At 32.7% G+C, this 19,530-nt stretch overlaps 1 protein-coding gene across 1 annotated transcript; it reads left to right on the top strand.

The window, feature by feature from the left end:
* Nucleotides 1–426: 426 nt before the first annotated feature.
* On the top strand, nucleotides 427–19,233 carry PGO_061010 (hypothetical protein, conserved; the record flags this gene model as incomplete). The annotated part of the gene is made up of 11 exons (XM_028686745.1): nucleotides 427–1,034; nucleotides 1,395–6,549; nucleotides 6,848–9,460; nucleotides 9,673–9,888; nucleotides 10,381–12,426; nucleotides 12,868–13,986; nucleotides 14,142–17,094; nucleotides 17,423–17,571; nucleotides 17,706–17,962; nucleotides 18,106–18,794; nucleotides 19,148–19,233. 11 exons carry the CDS (start codon nucleotides 427–429, stop codon nucleotides 19,231–19,233), a joined length of 15,891 nt encoding a protein of 5,296 aa, XP_028542546.1.
* Between the last annotated feature and the right edge of the window lie 297 nt (nucleotides 19,234–19,530).

Raw genomic sequence — 19,530 nt, 5'->3', positions numbered from 1 at the left:
TTCTTGTCTAAAATTGAGAAAAAAAAAAAATTAATACTTAGTGAAAATGCAGATGTTAACACTTTGCTTATTCGTCCAGTTGAATAATGCATAGGGGAGGGAAAAAGTTTTGTCTAATCTGCAGTACACATGTGTAATGATGTACTAAGGAAAGCTTCATATACACGATTCACCAAGCGGTGGAGTCACCACAAAAAAAAAAAAAAATCTATGAAATGTATGAAATGCTTGAAATTTATGAAATGCATGAAATTTATGAAATATTTGAAATTTATGAAACGTTTGAAATGTATGAAATGTTTGCAATTTATGAAATGCTTGCAATTTATGAAATGCTTGAAATTTATGTAATGTATAAAATTTATAAATTTTTTTTCATTCTCTCCCTTTGGTTCAGATTTAAGAGCAACGTGAGGAAAAGCTATGATGAATTACTCAATTCTGAAGAAAAACCTTGTTATTAAATTTAACAACTCTGTACATAAATGTCAAAATAGGGGAGTCAAACGAGAAAAAGGTTTTCCTGTGAAAAAAAGAACTATAGGTTTGTGTTCTACTGGTGCAGAAGAAAATGGATCGAATAATCGAGGGGATGAAAAAGGTAACGGTATGGATGAACCAACTAGCGTTGCAAAAAAAAAAAAAGAATTTGACATTTTTCTTGAAATCGAGGACATTCTAAAGGAAAATATCACAGCAAAGGTGAACAACACTGTGGGGAATAGGAATAAAAATGTGCAAGATCAGAAAAGTTTAGAAACAATTGGACATTCACGCAAGTGTATCGATGGCATTGTAGCAGCAGGAGAAGAAGACGGGACCAAAGGAGGGGAATCTAACGGATTGACATTGTCTACACAATGTGCAAAAAACGAAAAAAAATATTCCATAAATGAACAAGAGGACTTGTTTAGAAAAAAAATGGATATCGTGGAGGCCAGTCTTAGCATAGTAAACAAATGGTCTAACCACATCGAGCTGATTGAATTTGTCAAAAACAACATGAAGAACAATGAGTTCATTTATGTGAAAAGGTAAGATCCGTGCATTTTTGTAGCTAGACCAAGTGGGTCCGAAGTTGATACATGCACCTTCGACGTTGAGCCATGCAGCGTTGTCATCTTGTTCGTCCACCATTGATGAACTTTTTCTCTTCATAAACTTTTTCTCTTCATAAACTTTTTCTCTTCATAAACTTTTTCTCTTCATAAACTTTTTCTCTTCATAAACTTTTTCTCTTCATAAACTTCTTCTCTTCATAAACTTCTTCTCTTCATAAACTTTTTCTCTTCATAAACTCCTTCTCTTCATAAACTTTTTCTCTCCATAAACTTCTTCTCTCCATAAACTTCTTCTCTTCATAAACTTCTTCTCGTCATGCTCGTACTACTCAGACTTCCCTGGGGTGGATATGAGAAAGTGCAGGGCAGGAGCAAAAGGGAAGAAAGCATCATGTCAATATCTCTAAACGGAGTGTTGATAAATGAGAAGAATGAAACGACATTCTATGAACTGAACGAATGGAAGAAGCACATAACCCTGTTGAACAGTGCACTGAGTTTAAAATTTGTAAAGAAATTTTCCTTATACAAATATTTTTTTCTTCTAAAGAATATGATTAAATCCTCGAAATTCAAGAGAAAAAAAATATACATAAAAGAAAATTTACTGTTCCTAAATGATGATTTCTTGAAAGGATTAATAGAAATACAGAAAATTTTGAATGAATTGAAAGATTACCATTTGATAGATATAAACATTAATAACATGAGTCTAGATCAGTTTAAGGAATTTCAAGATGAATATTTCCCAAAGTTCGACAGTCTTCTGAAGAGCAAATTAAACCAGATAGCCAACGTCATTTGTGAATATAGTTTGAAGGCACTTAACGGGTTCTTGGAGAAAAATGGAATATTACAAAACCAGCAAGGGAAATCATGTGAGAGTTCCTCCAAGGGAAGAAGTTTGTTCTCTGTAAATAATACAAAAGTAACATTTAGGAATGGAGCAGTAAATAGACCATACACAAGAAATCTGAATCGTAAGGGTAATGCCTCTGCGGAAAATGCAAAAAATGGAAATAAAAAAAAAACAGAGGTAGTGGCAGATGCAGAAGCAGAAGCAGTGGCAGAAGCAGGCGTAGGAACAGGAGTGAGAAGAATGGAAATAGACATTTACTACAACAAAATAGCTATAAGTAGCTGCTACAGCGTTTATATTAAACGATTTATACAGTTATGCCAGTACTTGTGCGATAACACTTTGAGGAACATAATTCTACAAACCTATGAACACTTTCTGAATCTTCTAAACAATTATTTTGAAGAAGATAAAAAAGAAGAAGACCATTCGTCACGCAGAGGTAGAAATGAGAAAGGTACTATAATCAATGTCGACATGAACAGCTCCTTTAGCCATATGAAAGCAAATGAAAAAATGGATGTTAATCGGATGAAGGATATACATGGGGAAGAGTATTCTGTATGCAGTAAAAACAAGAAACCTGATGGAAGTTCCAAATCGAACGAATGTTCATTTGTAAGTGGGAAAAGTAGATGTAGCCCATGGAATAAGGAAGAAAAGGTTAGTTCTCCATATAGACTAATAGAAATGGAAGAAAAAGAAATCAGTGGAAAAACAGATAAGACAAATGTAGTAAGCAGTATGAATAAGAGCATTTACAATAAAAAAAAAAGTTCAGGAAATAAAGTGAAAAATGAAATATGCCTTTTTAGTGTAGTCTTGCATATGGAAGAAAATCAGCTTAAGACAACTCCAGAATATGACTCACTAATAAATACCATGTTACATTATTTTTATATGAGTATAGAGAATATATGTAAGAGAGAAGAATTTTTCAACTATTACAAAATTAGGGAATTTTTCGCCAATGAAATTTTTGTGGATACTGTTATTTTCCGTGGAGGAGGTAGAAGTCTCCAAAGGTTGGAAGCGGAGAGACAGGAAAATATGGTAATAATTGATGCACATAAAAATATACTTGACAAGTACCTCGATGAGGGGTACACGCTTAGTCATTTTTCAAATTCAATTAAAAGTGATGAAACTATAAATGAGATGAATAAAGAATTAAAGGAAAAATTGAAGATTATGTATGATGGGATGGTTGGATCGTGCAAAGATTTTAGACATATAATCAGTATGTACAAGAAGAATGATGAAATAGATATTGAAAAAATAGACATCATGGATACGCAGTTCATTTCTCAGTTATTTACAACTTTTAAGGAACTAGAAAATAAGGTTAAACAAATGGTTAAGAATCAACAAATTCATCTTTTCAAAATTGACAATTCGGCTCTAATAGAATATCTATTAAATCATATTAAAAAAAAATGGAACAACCTGATCAGCTACTTACCATCGTTAAGTAACCAAAGGATACAAGATCTATCGGTCACTTTGGACAAATCTTTTAGTTTGATAAATAAGAATCCGTTGACAATTGAAGAATTAGTTGAATACATAAATTTCATTAACAAATTTTCGAACGAATTGATAAGCATAGAAGAAAATGTAGAATCTATATCTTCTCTGTTTTCACTGTTTAAAAAGTATTACATAAGTATAAGTGGAAATTATACAACTAAAATATTTCACATTAATCAAAAAATCAATATTATTAAGAGTATTTTGCATAAGGAAAAAAATTATGATATAGAATTTAGCCATCTTTTCAAAGATCTCACTTTCGAAATTGGAAAAATTGAAAATAATATTCAAAACCTTTTGGACATCATCAAAGGAAATATTATTCACATTAACTGCAATTGCAGTTTAGAAGAAATGGAGACTCTACTTCTATCTGTGAACCCGATAGAGGATATAAAAAACGAGTATTATTTGGGACATAATAAAGAGAAAAAATGTCACCTCCCCAAAGAGGATGAATTTCAAATTAACCAGAAGAACGAAATTGTGATTCTGCATGAAAAAACAAAGATGCGATGCTACATTTTCGATCTCCTCGAATTTTTGAGGTGCAAAATTGTGGAGATAAAGAAACAAGTGGATAAATACATGTTCTATCAGAAAACATTGAAAAAAAAAAAAAACGAATTTGTTAATTTTAGTCTACTTAAGAATATGTTCATAAACAATAGCTTAGCTATTTACACCTTCTTCAAGTACTTGTGTTTCAATGAAAAGTATAGAACACACAAAATTTTCAAATTAGATGTAGATAAATTATCCTCAGAAATAGGAGAAATAAATGTTTACTTCAAAAGAATTAACAAAAATTTCGTCCATGGAGAATTTTATGAACGCTGTAAGAAATTTTACGAGACATACAAAAACACATTGCGTATGTTGAAACTTCTCAGCATTATCTACTCTAACCGTAAGTATTTTGATAGAGCAATAAATGTTTTAAATGAAACTAAGGAGGTTTCTACATCTGAAGATATTAGCAATATGTGCATGTCAAGGATTAGCAACTCGATCTATAATAGTAATGAACAAAACATGAGTGGTGTTTGCATGTCATACATTTCTGTAACGAATAATCACGAGAAAATTGAACTTCGAGAATTACTGTTTTTGCACTTGGCAAATAGCCTTCCAAACATTGAAAAAATATGCTTTGAATATGAAAAGGAAAAGAAAATAAATGGATATTTAGAAATAATAAAAATTAACTTGAAGAAGAACAAGATTGACGTGAGTCTAGAAAATAAAAAAATGTACTTTATCAATAATTTGAACATACTTCTCAACAACTTGAGAGAAATTCAAGCAAAACTATGCACTCTGCAAAATGATTCCTTTAGCGTACATATATTTACAGAATTGTACCATTTGTCGACACAAATAAGAAATTTTATAAATATTTTAAATGTGATAAAGGAAATACAACCATGTTATATGCAACTAGCTAAATATAAAAATAGTGAATTGAAAAAAATTTTTAAAACAGATTATTTGGCATCCATTATAAGCAAATACAAAAATATGTGCGAAGACTTTTTCATTTATCCACAAATAATGAAACATATTGAAAAGAAATACAAATTAGATGAATTCTTAAAAATCAAAAATGAACTAAGATCTATTCAGGAACAGGTCGAAAAATACACTCTACAACGCAGAAGTGAATTTTATGCCTTTTATCTTCTCGAAGATGAAGATTTCTTAGATGTATATTTAAATTTGAATGAGTTAAAAAGTCTGAATAAATATGTACATAAATTATTTCCTTATGGCAGAAAATTCATCTTTCAAAATGATTCCATATGTGGCATCATAACCACAGACAATGAACGTGTCCTATTCAGAGTAGAAATAAAATACAAAAAGACAGAATTTTTACTTAACGAGATTAGTAATGAAATAAAAAATGCCATAATGAGGAATATACTCTTGTATTCTACGCGTAACGACTTTTTACTCCCTCTTAAGGAAGATACGTACCTGTTTTTTTGGCCCATACAAAATTTACAGATTCTGTTTATCCTTCTCAATGTGTATTTTACTTATATTTTCCAACTCCTTATGCAGGATTTAACCAAAATGAAGTACACACTTTACTTGCTTTCTCAAAATTTGCAACGAATGGCAGAAATTATCTCAAGGGAAAGTGCCCAGAGTGGGAACAGTTTCCATGGGGTAAAGTCGGTCGAAGTGGTACGTGAGGCAGATGTGGTAGATGTAGTGGGTTCTATAGGAGCAGCGGGGACAGCTGAAACAGTGGAAGCAGTTCCGAATAGAAAATCTCGGATGTTCATCCTTACCTTCTTTGCACACATGCGAGAAAATTTGAAGACACTTGTGGATGAGCAAAGCAGGAGTAGTAGTGCTTCTACTGGAAACTGCAACTATGGGTACCTAGAAAAATCGAAGCATTACATCGACAAAGAGGGATATAGGATTATATTTTTTCACTACAACATAAAGTACACGTATGAGTTGCTGGGAAATCAGAACTACACGATGGATATTATATACCATGAAAAAAGCTACGGTTTTTTTTTTTACAAATATATTCAAAACGGGTTCATTGCATTACCATCTAGTAATGCATATGCAGTAAATCACTCGAAGAACTTTTCTACACTCTTAGGTTTTCATTACATTTTAATTAACGATAAATGTATTAAAGCATCAAAGCTTTTGAACTATATATCATGTAGTTTGTGCTCCAACATTTCTGTGTTTTTTCACGAAGTAGATGTATATAGACAAGATGTTTTTGCTGTCCTGAATGAACAGCTAGCTAATATTAGAAACCACTTGGTTAATAAAATGAAGTCAATCAAATTAAATGGAAATGATTTTAATCTGAATAAGAAGAATATCATATATATATCACTAACGAATCTAGCACTTCCATTTTATGAGTATTACACAGAAAGATCATACAAGAACGGAGCAACAGTACCCAAATTTCATTTTTCTGTTTCTATGCATCATCCAACAAAGTCCTTTGTATTGTCTATCCTTTTCCTTGTGTTCCTTAGTCATGGATATAAAAGAGCAAAATTTCTGTCTTCTGCAACTTATGCAGCTTTTCAATACTTGAAACAGCACGTAAGAGATATAGAAAAAGAACTATGTGCGTGCGTTAGTTTGCTGTACCTTAGGTGCTACACTAATGCACCACTTAATAATTGTGGATGATTGGACATTGTCTTGTTTTACTGCATCGGTTGAGAGAATATAATTTTGAAAATGAGCTCTTCCATTTTTGCAGCTTTGCAGTTTTGCACCTCTGCATTTTTGCATTTTTTCAATTCCATGCGTTCTTTTTAGTCACCTAATTTTCTTGTTAGTGGTTCTGCAAACGAATTCACACCCATTGACACACACGTGCAACAACCCTTCGCAGGAAATTTTGAAGAATAATCTAAGTGAGGATTCACTAATAAAGAACATTAAAAATGGGATAGGAAAACAGAACCCATGTGAAGAGTATATCATTGTGAAAGGAATCATAAAGTATGTGTATAACTTTGTTAATAATTCAAAGTGTATGGAACTGGTGAAAGACATGTGTTTATTATTTAATATACCGAATATGTGTCGTGAAAAGTTGCTAAAGTGGGTTGAAAAAAGGAATGAAGAAGAACAAGAAGAAATATATGAATTAGAAGAGACATCTCAACATAGAAAGGAATCGAATTTTGAAAATCAAATAAACAATGTAATATTCCATTTGATGAAAGAAAAGAAAATGAATTTTATGAAATACCAAATCGAAAAAGCTTTGCAGATGTATAAAATTTTAAATGATAATTTGTATAGCTCAAGTGGAGAAATAATATCCGAGAAGGGGAAAGTTACAAATATAATACTAGTTGGAGAAGAATTTTCAGGATTAAACACCATCGTCCATATCTTACATTATTTCATTAATCATTTGAAGAGCAATAAATTTTCCTTTTACCAGTTGTGTACCATGGAAAGTATCAACTTGAAATATTGCAACGACGAAGACCTACTTACTTTTGTTTCGAGGCAGAGTGGGACCCCAACATCTGAGAAAATAGGAACGAGAGTGGAAGCAAGGAAAGCAGGGAAAGATGAAAAGGGAATAATAAGAAATGAAGAAGAGGAAGACGAAAAGGAAGAAATAAGCAGTAACACGATGGTTGGTGATAAAAGCCAATCAAGCAATACAAGAGTGACAAACCCTAAGAAAGGAAAGTCTAATGAAAAAAATCATCATGAATTTGAAAAAGCTGATGAAGAAATTGAAAAATCGGAGAAAAAACGTGGGAAAAAAGGAGGGGGAAAGAGTACCCTATTAAGCACTAATAAAGTAGGGGAAAATGGAGAAAAGAGCATAAATGAAAGTATTGAGTATAAGAAAGGATCAGGAAGGTATCAAAGGAAAAACGTTCACATTAGTCTGATTAGCGTACACAATACTGCTTTTGTAGAAAGTATTATAAGTTACACACTGAAGAAGAATCTACAGAGTGAAATCTACAAATGGAATAATGACAGTGATCACCAGTGCTTCATATTTAAGGTGAAAAACTTAACCCAAATGAGTCCCTATATCATTGGAAGTTACCATTACATAAATGTGAAAAACAGAATCCCGTACATGTTGTATATCACACACGCCGTGGAAAAAATAAAAATATATAAATTCGCGAAAACGAAAATCATCAAAGTTTTTGAAGATTTACTTATCGAGTCTCTCACATTTTTTAAGAAACTTAGGATACGAGAGTACAGAACCCGTAAACGTTTGCTTCTATCATGGAAAAATGGGTTCAAAGGATCAGATGAACGAAATACCCAATGTGTACAAGAGAAGAATAGCGATGGGTCTAGAACCAAAACTTTGACAGAGGATAGTAGGAAAACAGAACCAAATGTCATATTGAGAAAAAGCATAAATGAGTCTTCTATTGCTTCAGCAGTTCATGTAGGAGCGGCAGATGTGTCTATTGTAGATTCTACAGATGGAGATGCTCTGTATGACTTGGGAAAAAAAAAAGGATTCATGAGTAGTGAGAAAGGAGGAAACGCCACCTTGAGTGATAGAGGTAGTGCAAGAGGTATTAACATCATAAGTGGCAACACGGGAGGTGAAGAAGGTGAAGATGGAGAAGATGGAGAAGATGGAGAAGATGGAGAAGAAGTAGAAGAAGGTGAAGAAGGTGAAGAAGTTGAAGAAGTAGAAGATGGAGAAGGGAGTGAATATGGTGAAGAGGGAGAGGGGAGTGGATCAGATGCAATTACATTTCAGCGCGGAAGAGAAGGAGAAGTGAGCATTCATATAAATACAATTATCCGAAATTTTATACAATTTCTTGAATATTACATAACTTCATTGAAAGAAAAAAAAGGATCCGATAAGAAAATTATTGATAACCACCTGAACAATATCATCACGATTAGTTTTATTTATGCATTCACTTCTTTCATGAATAAAGATTTAAGAAGTGAGTTTGAAAGTTACATATTTAAGCATATTAACAATGTATCTATAATTCCAAGAAATACATCTTTTGTACACATGTGCTACAATGTTGAAACGAATAAAATAATGAGGCAGGAGAAAATGTATACAAAGGAACATATCGAAATAGAGAAAACAAAACTTATGGACAATTGTTTGTTCTTCAATGATAAATACTTTCTTTTTGAAGATGAAAATATTTTATCTATGAATAATTTTTTACATATTTCTTCGAATTTATATATGTCTATTTTGCTCACGGGAGGTTCCAACTCAGCTAAATCTCTTTGTGTGTATAACCATTTAAATTCACTTGAACAGAAGAGACCAGACATCTATAACTTTTCTTTCAGGTTTAATTATTTGTTTAATTACAATCGAATAATTCAAAACTTGAGGAAATCATTCGACCTTTCCATAGGAACTATAAAGCACAAAGTCACAATATTTATAGATGATGTTAATTGCTTTTTTCATGATTCTATTCGCATGACGGAGTTTCTCTACACCATGATTGAGGGCGCTGTAAGATTGCATCTACATTTGGAAAAAAAAAAAAAAAAAAATAGATTCAGAGAGATAGTACTGTCTCATATCGGATGGGGTAAAGCTGATTATCATATGGTTTGAGCTCCGAGAACAGGAGTTCGTGGAACGCAGAAAATTGCTCTTACTGAGAAATAATCTATTGACTCTTATTCCTTTTTTTTTTTTTTTTTATCCATTCTCATATGCAGGCTTTCTTCGACATTGAGCTTGCGAAGAATGTAACCATACCGAGACGTAGAATTATCTGCACACTTAACAGCGAGCAAGCCATAAAAATGGAGAAGGATTATTCTTATTTGTCTAAGATGTCTCGACACTTTTTCGTCCTGAACGTTTGCGAGATGAGTACAAGGGACATACATAATGTCTACTCTAGCATCATAGAATCGTTGTTCTTAAAATATGTAAGTTTATAATGTCTTATGGGAGTTGGGTAGCAGTTCCAACTTTGTTCATGCATAGTGGGAGTGTGTGTAGAAGTGCTAACTTCGTTTATGCATAGTGGGAGTGTGCAGCAGTTCACCATTTCACCACTTCATCACTTCACCATTTCACCACTTCACCATTTCACCACTTCACCACTTCACCATTTCACCACTTCACCATTTCACCACTTCAACATTTCACCATTTCACCACTTCACCATTTCACCACTTCAACATTTCACCACTTCACTATTTCACCACTTCACCACTTCACCACTTCACCACTTCACCACTTCACCATTTCACCACTTCACCACTTCACCACTTCACCACTTCACCATTTCACCACTTCACCACTTCACCACTTCACCACTTCACCATTTCACCACTTCACCATTTCACCACTTCACCATTTCACCACTTCACCACTTCACCACTTCACCACTTCACCCCGATGTGCAAACCTTTCAGAACTTCTGCGAAGATGTGATAAACGAATGCAATAGCTTCATTACGTGCATCCTGGAAATATTCGAAGGCGTGATGATGAAGGGCAGAGGAGAAAGAAAATTGCACCTACACACTAGCAGAATGAACAACATAATAAGCCATCTACTGCTGTACGACAAGGAATTAAGCAACAACATTAATGATATTTTAATATTTTTTAAAAAAGATTTGTATCGAATATTATGTAGCGATGTCACTTCATATGAAGAGATACAAAAGTGCGGACATATTATTGAACACACGTTCAGTAGCCATTTTAATAAATATATGACACAACAAAATAATGATTTATTTATAAGTTTTGATGAAAATATTATGACTGTTCAGAAAAAAACACATCTTTGTGATGACCAATATGGGAAATTAAAAATTGGCTATATTAAGAAATTTTTCGAAAATAAAAATATTCACTTATTCTATGAAGATGTCATAAAATCCATATTGATTATAAATTCATTTCTTCTTTTGAAGAGAAGTAATATCATTTTTTTGAATAATCAAGAGGAATTGGTAGCTAAGATAGTGTCCATTTATTGTTTCTACAAAAGTTATAATGCAGTTATTTTGGTAGATAATGTAGATGAGATGAAATGTCAGATGAGAAATGCATATGACATTACGATAAAATATTTAGTGGATTTAAATCTACATGATTCTAAGGAAGAAAATGTTAAAGATTGCCAATCTGAGAAGAGACACCTGTTTTTGACAAAAATATTCAACACGGAAGAATACATAAGCATTATTGATAATGTACTTTACAATGGAGGTTTGGATTGCTTGTATGATAATTTCATGAATCACTACCATCTAGATATTGTGAACATAATAAAGCATAAAGAGGTTCTTATAGAAGGAAATTTTCAGAACTATGTCGTGCCATTATTAATAAATAGGAACCACTTTTTATTTTATGCAGACAACTTTGATAAGATATATAAAATGTATTCTTTAAAATTTTCCAATATGTTTAAGATGTGTCACTTGGTTCATTTAAATTTTTACAATTTTGAAGAAAATAATATTTTTGTGTTTAATTTATCGCTATCTATTTACAATTATGTGGTGAGTAGACCTACATACTGTTTTGCAAGCCAATCGCAGTGCGGATGGGTTCCTACATCTAACTCAGATGATTCTATACCTCACGAATTTCGCTTTTTATCTGATATTAGTGGAAATTTAAATGGGTTGTTATCTAATAGGTTCCTCTACCAACCATGGGATCATCAGTACTCATTGCATCTTCCACAAATGAAAAAAATGATATGTCAAGAATTTGATTCCTCCGTTTTTGTGAGAAGGACACATTATATGTACGATATACTGAAGAAAGAAGAACTGAACCCATTAATAGAGAAAAAGGAGAGATGTAAAAAAATGATGGAGGAGCTAATTGGCTATAATGAGGAATTACATAGAGAAGTAGAAGTGATAAAGAACAAAATAAGGGAAAAACAAAAAGAACTGAATTCAGTAAATAAGTACATCGAAACTGCATTGAAAGAGTATAAAATGAATATGCAGAAAATGAAAAATAATTTAAAAAGAATTACAAAAGAAGACTTTAACTTATTCAAGTATGAAAATGTAAACATGTACACAGGGTTCCTCAAAATCGTGTATCTCTACTTCACTCAACAATATGATAAGAAACATATTGAAAATTCTTTTCACTATAGCAATTTCTTACGCAAAATTAAAAATGTGGACTCTGAGCTTATTAATAAGAATCTCATTCTGAAATATGAAAACGTGTCTAATGTGGATAAGTTCCTTAATTACAAGTTTGTGCATATACTTAATTCTTTTATAGTTTCGATTAATGATTATGTGAAAAAAAGAGATTCACTTCAAGAGCAGTATAACATATCCACAGAATTGTGTAATCAAATCTCGTTATTGAGGAATGACATGCGGAATGTACTAAAAGATTCATTACCCTTGGAAGCATTTGCACATCTGGTAAATATAGAATACTGTACATTAGATGCAGTGGGAGTGGGGGTTTTAGCTTGGACACAAATGGAAGACTAAACAAACCTCTATTACTTCTCATTTGATATTCCATGAGCCCACACAAGGTGCATGCTGTTGCACGCTCGCTTTATATTTTGTCTATCCATGTATTACTTATTCGGTTTAATTCGGTTTAATTCGGTTTAATTCGGTTTAATTCGGTTTAATTCGGTTTAATTCGGTTTAATTCGGTTTAATTCGGTTTAATTCGGTTTAATTCGGTTTAATTCGGTTTAATTCGGTTTAATTCAGTTTAATTCGGTTTAATTCGGTTTAATTCGGTTTAATTCAGTTTAATTCGGTTTAATTCGGTTTAATTGAGTTTTATTGAGTTTAATTGAGTTTAATCCACTTTATATCATCCAAATTCACTTTAATTCAACCCATTTCACCTTTATTTTTGTGGAAAAAAAAAAAAAAACTCTTCAGGAGGGCATCTTCACAATTTATCAAGAAACGAAGGAAGAAATTCAAAGACAGGAAAGGATGCTTTTACCGCTGAAGTGCATCTTATCGATCTATTGCAGTGCAATGGAATTGAAAGAAAAAAAAAAGTTTATAAAATTATTAATCAAGGAGAGAGAGAAATACAAAAACCTGTACAATAAGGAAGAGAATGAAGAACAGTCGCCTGGAAATCAATTCAAACAGACCGATATAACCATACAAAGTGCACTAAAACTAGAAAATTACTTGAACCCATCATTTATGAAGAGATATGCACTACTTCACCTGTGTAATGATAACATGCTCATGTTCAACTGCCACATGTTAGATCATATACAAGAAAAAATAATTATATGTATAGATCCATTTTATCAAATGAAAAAATACATTTTAAAAAAGTTTAAAAAAAATCAAGAACAACATATTTATGTGAAATGGAAAGGGGTTTATAATATATCGACATCTGAGTCAGATTTGGAATGTAATCCATCTGGAGGTGAAGAAATGCAAAACGGGAACTTGGGTAGAAGCAATCCCAAGGGGGAAAAATCGCATACAGAGACAACGAACAGAACAAATGTGAATCATAAAATGGAAGAAAAAGAAGTAGACAAAAAAGAAGAAGACAAAAAAGAAGTAGACAAAAAAGAAGAAGACAAAAAAGAAGTAGACAAAAAAGAAGTAGACAAAAAAGAAGAAGACAAAAAAGAAGTAGACAAAAAAGAAGAAGACAAAAAAGAAGAAGACAAAAAAGAAGAAGACAAAAAAGAAGTAGACGAAATGGCTGAGTTTGCAAACAAGATAAGAAAATACCGAAATCGAAATTTTAATGTAGTGTTCAAGGATGTAGATGAAAATATATACAAACTTTTAAACGAAGTTACACATGGGTCATCAACTATTTACGTCTTTGTTGACCATGCTGAAGTTCTAGACTTTGAAAAAATTACCCAAGAATACCATGTTATTCTGTGTGATTATAAGAAACAAAACATTCTTAATTTGTTTACATACTATTATGAAAAAGGAAAAATCACAAATTCTCCTATCGAGTTTACTTCCGTTCTACAGGAGATGCATCAGGAGGAGGTAATTCGAGTGGTTCTTTGCGTTTCTTTCCTATGCTACTTTCTGTTTACATACACATGTATGTGCAAGAATATGTGTATTTGATTTATATAGACTTTGTTAAAATGGTGTTTTTTTTTTTTTTTTTTTTTTTTTTTTTTTTTTTTTTATCCCCATTTTTCCAACAGATTATGCGACATACTGCCGCTACACTCAGAAAAGGATTAGAGAGAAAAGAACCAGGGTACAATAGTGTGAAAGATGAGATTCATTCGTTAAAGGAACAATATGATGAGATGCTGAAAAAGAATGAAATAGATAAGGCAGAAAGTAAAAAGAAAAGGGGAAAGAATATTATCCTAATTTACATATTTTATCTTGTATTTCAATCGTTAAAAATGATTAAAAAGAATTACAAACTATCAAATTGTAACTTTTTAAAAATTATTAAATTGTTCATTCATGAATTTAAGGAAGAAAAGAAAAAAACAGAAATTACTTTGCTGAACTTTTTCTATATGCACATTTTGTGCTTCACAAGTAGTAAACATATCTTACTCCTAAACTTTCTGCTAAGTATTTATTTAGATATACATTATTACGAACAAATTAAATGGAAGGATGTTTTTTTATTTTTTAGAGATTATAAGAGAAAAAATAAGAAACAAGTTACTCGAGCCATCTCACAGAAAGGTAAAAAAAAAATCCAGAGAAATCCAAAAGATTCCCTAGAAAACGAAAAAAAGTCTCTTCCACAGAGTAACAAATGTATGAGAAATAACGATTTTGCATTTAACAGCATCTCAGACAGAAATTTGCCCAATTTTCAACACAAAAAATGTTCTTCTGAGAGGAAAATAACTCAGGAAGAAGAAAATGGATACACAAATGGAGATAGTAATTGGTTGAGTGATGTATGGGATAGTTCATCTGTCTACTCGAGCAGCATTTGTGAAGAAGAATTTATGTTGATGGAAAATGAAATATATTTAGGAGAAGATCAAAATGGTAACCATGATAATTCCTTTTTTCATATCAGAAATGATAAATCTTTCGAAAAAGGTAAAAACAAATATGATGATAAAATAATGGCATATGGAGTGAAAGAGTACAGGGAAAAAGAATTGGCGAGGGGTTTAAACAAGAACTCAGTGAAATTGCTTTATGTGCATAAAAAGAAATTAAGAGATCTATTTGGTGATGTAATGAGCGATTTGTTTAGTACGGATGTATTAGATAAGACAAGAAATGTTAAAAACAAAGTCATTTCCAAAGGAGTAACCAGTATATACCACTATACAACTAGTAGCGAAGAAGATGATGAACTAGCGAATACTATGCAAATACAAAGAGGTGGTTATGAAGAAGATTCTATAGATAATTACCTACACGAGTTAATAAAACTGAAGAGAAGAAATAGACAAACTTTCAAAAAGGTAATTGAACATATCAAAAAAAATAAAAAGGAATGGGACGATTACTTAAAATTTCCTCTTTCACAATTGTGCACAGTTACTAGTGAAGAAGAAAGTAAAAAAAATGAAATGTTCCCGTTAAAAGAATTTAACAAACCTTCTATGTATTTTTATAAAATTATAATTGATAAAATTATAAAAAAAAAAGAATTTATCATAACTGTTCAGAATTATATAAATATAAAATTGAATGAAAAAATTTATATTCGCAAGGAATTATTGTATAAAAATTTTTATCATTTTCTGAGATCTCACATGAGTAATACTACTTGTCTTTATGCCATGTCAGAAACACTAAGAAGTGGGGGTGGACAAAGTGGACTTACTCAAGAGAAATCCACAACTTCAGAAAAAAATATCTTTCGGGGAAATAATTCTGTTAGTCAAACTGAGAGCGGCGACCATGATAAGACAGATGACCCTTCCGCTAGTCGTGACTCGGGTGGTGCTTCGAGTGATCAATCGCAGCATTCTCTAAAGGATCTCTTCGTGCAGTGTGTCCAAAGTGGTGAGTACTTCAACTATCTCATCAGAGAAAGGAATAAGCTAGTCATACTTGTAGAAAAGAATAAACACAGCTTTGCAATTTCCAGAATTCTACTTAACTGTAATAGTGTTTTATATATAGACATTAATAACAGCCCTAATTCTATGCGGTCGAAACAGAATGATACTGTGATGTTAGATGTTGGGAACAAGCAAGAAGTGCATAAAGCTGTAGAATTTGTAAATATAAATCAATACAAAATTTATTTCATATTTTACTTCTGTATGGATATCTTATCTCCATATCTCATGAGAAACGCTCTAGTCCTCAATTTCGATTTTTCACTCAATTCAAGTGAATATTTGAATTTTTTATATTTTTGTGCTAGCTCTTTAAACGTTCCTAATATAACCGAACAGGATTTACCTATGAGTGTCGACTATGCGGGGGATCAGATTCCAAGATGCATTTTTTTTACCATTTTGTTTTTCTCTCTTTTGAATGAGTTGAACTGTTCCGAAAATATGCATCTAGATGTGGACTTGCTCAACGAGATGGTGTGTTCCGTCGAGTCATTCTGCAAGGTAGCCAATTCGAGAAACGAGCGAATCGAGCGAAGCGCAGATGTAAACGAAAATGCAGATGTAAACGCAAATGTAGATGTAAACGCAAATGCAGTGGCAGACACGCATGCAATGGTAGACGTTGACCGAGCAAAGCAGCGTAAGATGCAGCAGAAAAATGCTGAAAAGTGCAGAGATTTTCTGTATAAACATCTAAACACATTCGTGGATATATTATTGCCTCCAAATTTTATACTAATTAAGAACATGCTGAGCTCATTTATATGGAACTTATTTTCAAACAAAATGTACAGAAATGCATCATCAACCATAAACAATGTTTTGAAAATACCAAAAACAATTTCGACAGTCCAACAATTGACTCAGTACATGTGTGAGAATTTTCATTTAGTACACCAAATTTTAAGGAAAAACAAAAATGTTCATATGAACGAAAGTGAATATCTTATTACAATAATGAGAAGAATATTTATTTCAGAATGTGACTTGGTTAACAAGTACCAAAAAAATAGCACAATGCACACGGTTCTTCTGCATCTTGAAGACATTTCTTCCTTTGGATTTATGAGCCAGGCTGTCAACACAACGTCTAAATGTATGTGCACGTATGTGCATATATATATATATATATATCCATATATATATATATATATGTATATACACACGGGTGAATCCGATGATGTTCTTTTAACTCATAGTTTTATATCATATATAGTTCTCTGCGCTCAAGTGGAAGCGTCAATATATATTCCTTTTCCATCGCATCTGCTTTTGCTATATGTAGAAACTGTAGAGAATAGTGGACGTTCATTGTGTTCATCCACTTGTAACTTGTGCATCTCCAGCAGTGCGTTAACTTGTCTGGCCTCTCACTTGGCCTCTCATCTGTTCATCTGCCCTCCCCATCTATGCACTCCTTTCAGTGAAGTACCTGACTGAGGAATACAATTCCCTACTTCTCTGTGTCAGCACAATGAAAATGGAAATTCAAAATATTATCAAAATGAGATATCTCAACAAATTATCAGATGATCACCTGGGAGAAATACAACGGGATTTGTTCATGTACAGGGTAAAAACTACCTTTCTCTTATCATCGATCTATTCCCCTCAAAACGATGGATCTGCCCAAATTACGAGTTTTCTCTGATTGTCATATGCCATCACTACTGACTCATTATTATTTTTCTGCCAACTTATCATCAGGTGCCACAGAAATGGGTACCCTTGTCTAAGGGAGAAAAGGACTTGAGAGAATTTTTTGCAAACATAAAAGAAAAATTAAGTTATTTAAAAAATCTCATAAATAAAGATCAGCGTGGAGGACGACACGTGTACAATATCTCCATGTTTAGAAACCCGTTACTGTTTTTTTATTCTCTGTACTTTACATATGCGAATAGCATGAATGTGCCCGTAAGCAATCTCAGCGTTTCCCTCAAATTTTGTGACGAGGTTGGAAGGTAGGCCTCCTTCTCCACCTGTATTATTTCTGCACACGTCTGAGCGGATGCATGAACCTCTGCGTGAACCTCTGCGTGAACATCTGCCTGAACATCTGCCTGAACATCTGCCTGAACACCCACATGAACACATCCTACTTCAGGGACGAGGAGGGAATTTGGCTGGAGCCAATAAAAATCTACAAAGGCAAATTCGTAACCCGTTCCCATAACTTTGAGCACAAAAACATTCACAAGAAAAACAACATCTACCTGAATATTTGTGATGAAGAAAATAATCGAAACGAATCATGCATGCAGGAAGATGGTGAAATAAATCCGAACGATAGTTCAGCAGAAGGATCAGTGGAAGAGGGTTCAAGAAAAGGAAAGGGAAGAGGAAACCATAATGGCGAAGCAATCACGCATAAGAGTGAAAGAAATAAATTTCACAACAGGAATACTTATGGGGAATACATCCAAGAGAGAGAAAAAAGGTTTTACTATGACTCTCCGTACATACTTATAAAAATAAAAAAGAACAAACACAGTTGTAGTGGAGAAAGTGAAAAAAAAAGTACACCAATCAGAGAATTTGGACAGAATGGAGAAAAGGGAGGAGGGGAATATAACAAAAATTTCAAAGATACAAGAAATGGTACAAGTTCAGAAAAATGTAAAAAATCGATGGATATTTACGACCAAAGTGATGCTTTAGGTATAATTGATTTGGGAAAAACTGAAGACATTTTGTATTCTTCCTTTGCCCTTTTCAAAAATAATGATACCTTTGATAGTAGTGCCTTTGTGTACTACTGTCCCGTTTTGGCGTTCAATCCTTGCACACAAAAAGGTAAGATGGAGTGCAGATCATTTCCCATTCATGCGCTATATGCCCTCCTGCTTAGTTTAAAGGAGCCTTATGTGTGTGTGTGGCTCCTTAATGTAGGCCTTGTGTGTGTGCACTTTTTACTTTTTACTTTTTTTTTTTTTTTTTTTTTTCTTCTGCTCATTCGGCACAAGGCAAAACATGCTATCCGAACTGTGCAAGTAGACGAGGCAGAGAGACAGAGAGACGCAATGCCTGCAGTTGCAATAGTGGCATAGCAAGGACCTATGTCTAGACAATTATTTTCCCTTTTTAAATTTTTTTTGCTTTTTTTTTTTTTTTTTTTTTTTTTTTTTTTTTTTTATTCCTTTGATCAGATGATAAAGTATTGTTTTTCCTACCGCTACCTTGTATATACGACAAAATAATTTACAAAAAGTTCAAAGTCCACATGTTACTGTAGCTCATTTTTTCAAAACTAGGTTGATACGTGGGTATGCAGTTATGCGGGCATGCGGTTACATGTTGTGTACCTAGGGATGTGCCCAAGGTGGGGTGAATTTCCCTTGCCCATTTTCTTTTTTTTTTTTTTTTTTTTTTTTTTTTATATCCTCCATGTACATGTAAATGTGATAACTGGAGGAACACCAAAAAGAACAGCGATTGTATGTATCACCAATCATAGTTTCAAAGACTCCTAAATCTTTTGCTTTTTGGTTTGATAGTGCACAAGAGCTGAAAATAATTTAGTTTTTTCTCC

Source organism: Plasmodium gonderi, assembly GCF_002157705.1.
Source record: "Plasmodium gonderi DNA, contig: Chr06, whole genome shotgun sequence".
Classification (NCBI taxonomy): domain Eukaryota; phylum Apicomplexa; class Aconoidasida; order Haemosporida; family Plasmodiidae; genus Plasmodium; species Plasmodium gonderi.
This window is presented reverse-complemented; position numbering and strand designations above follow the sequence as displayed.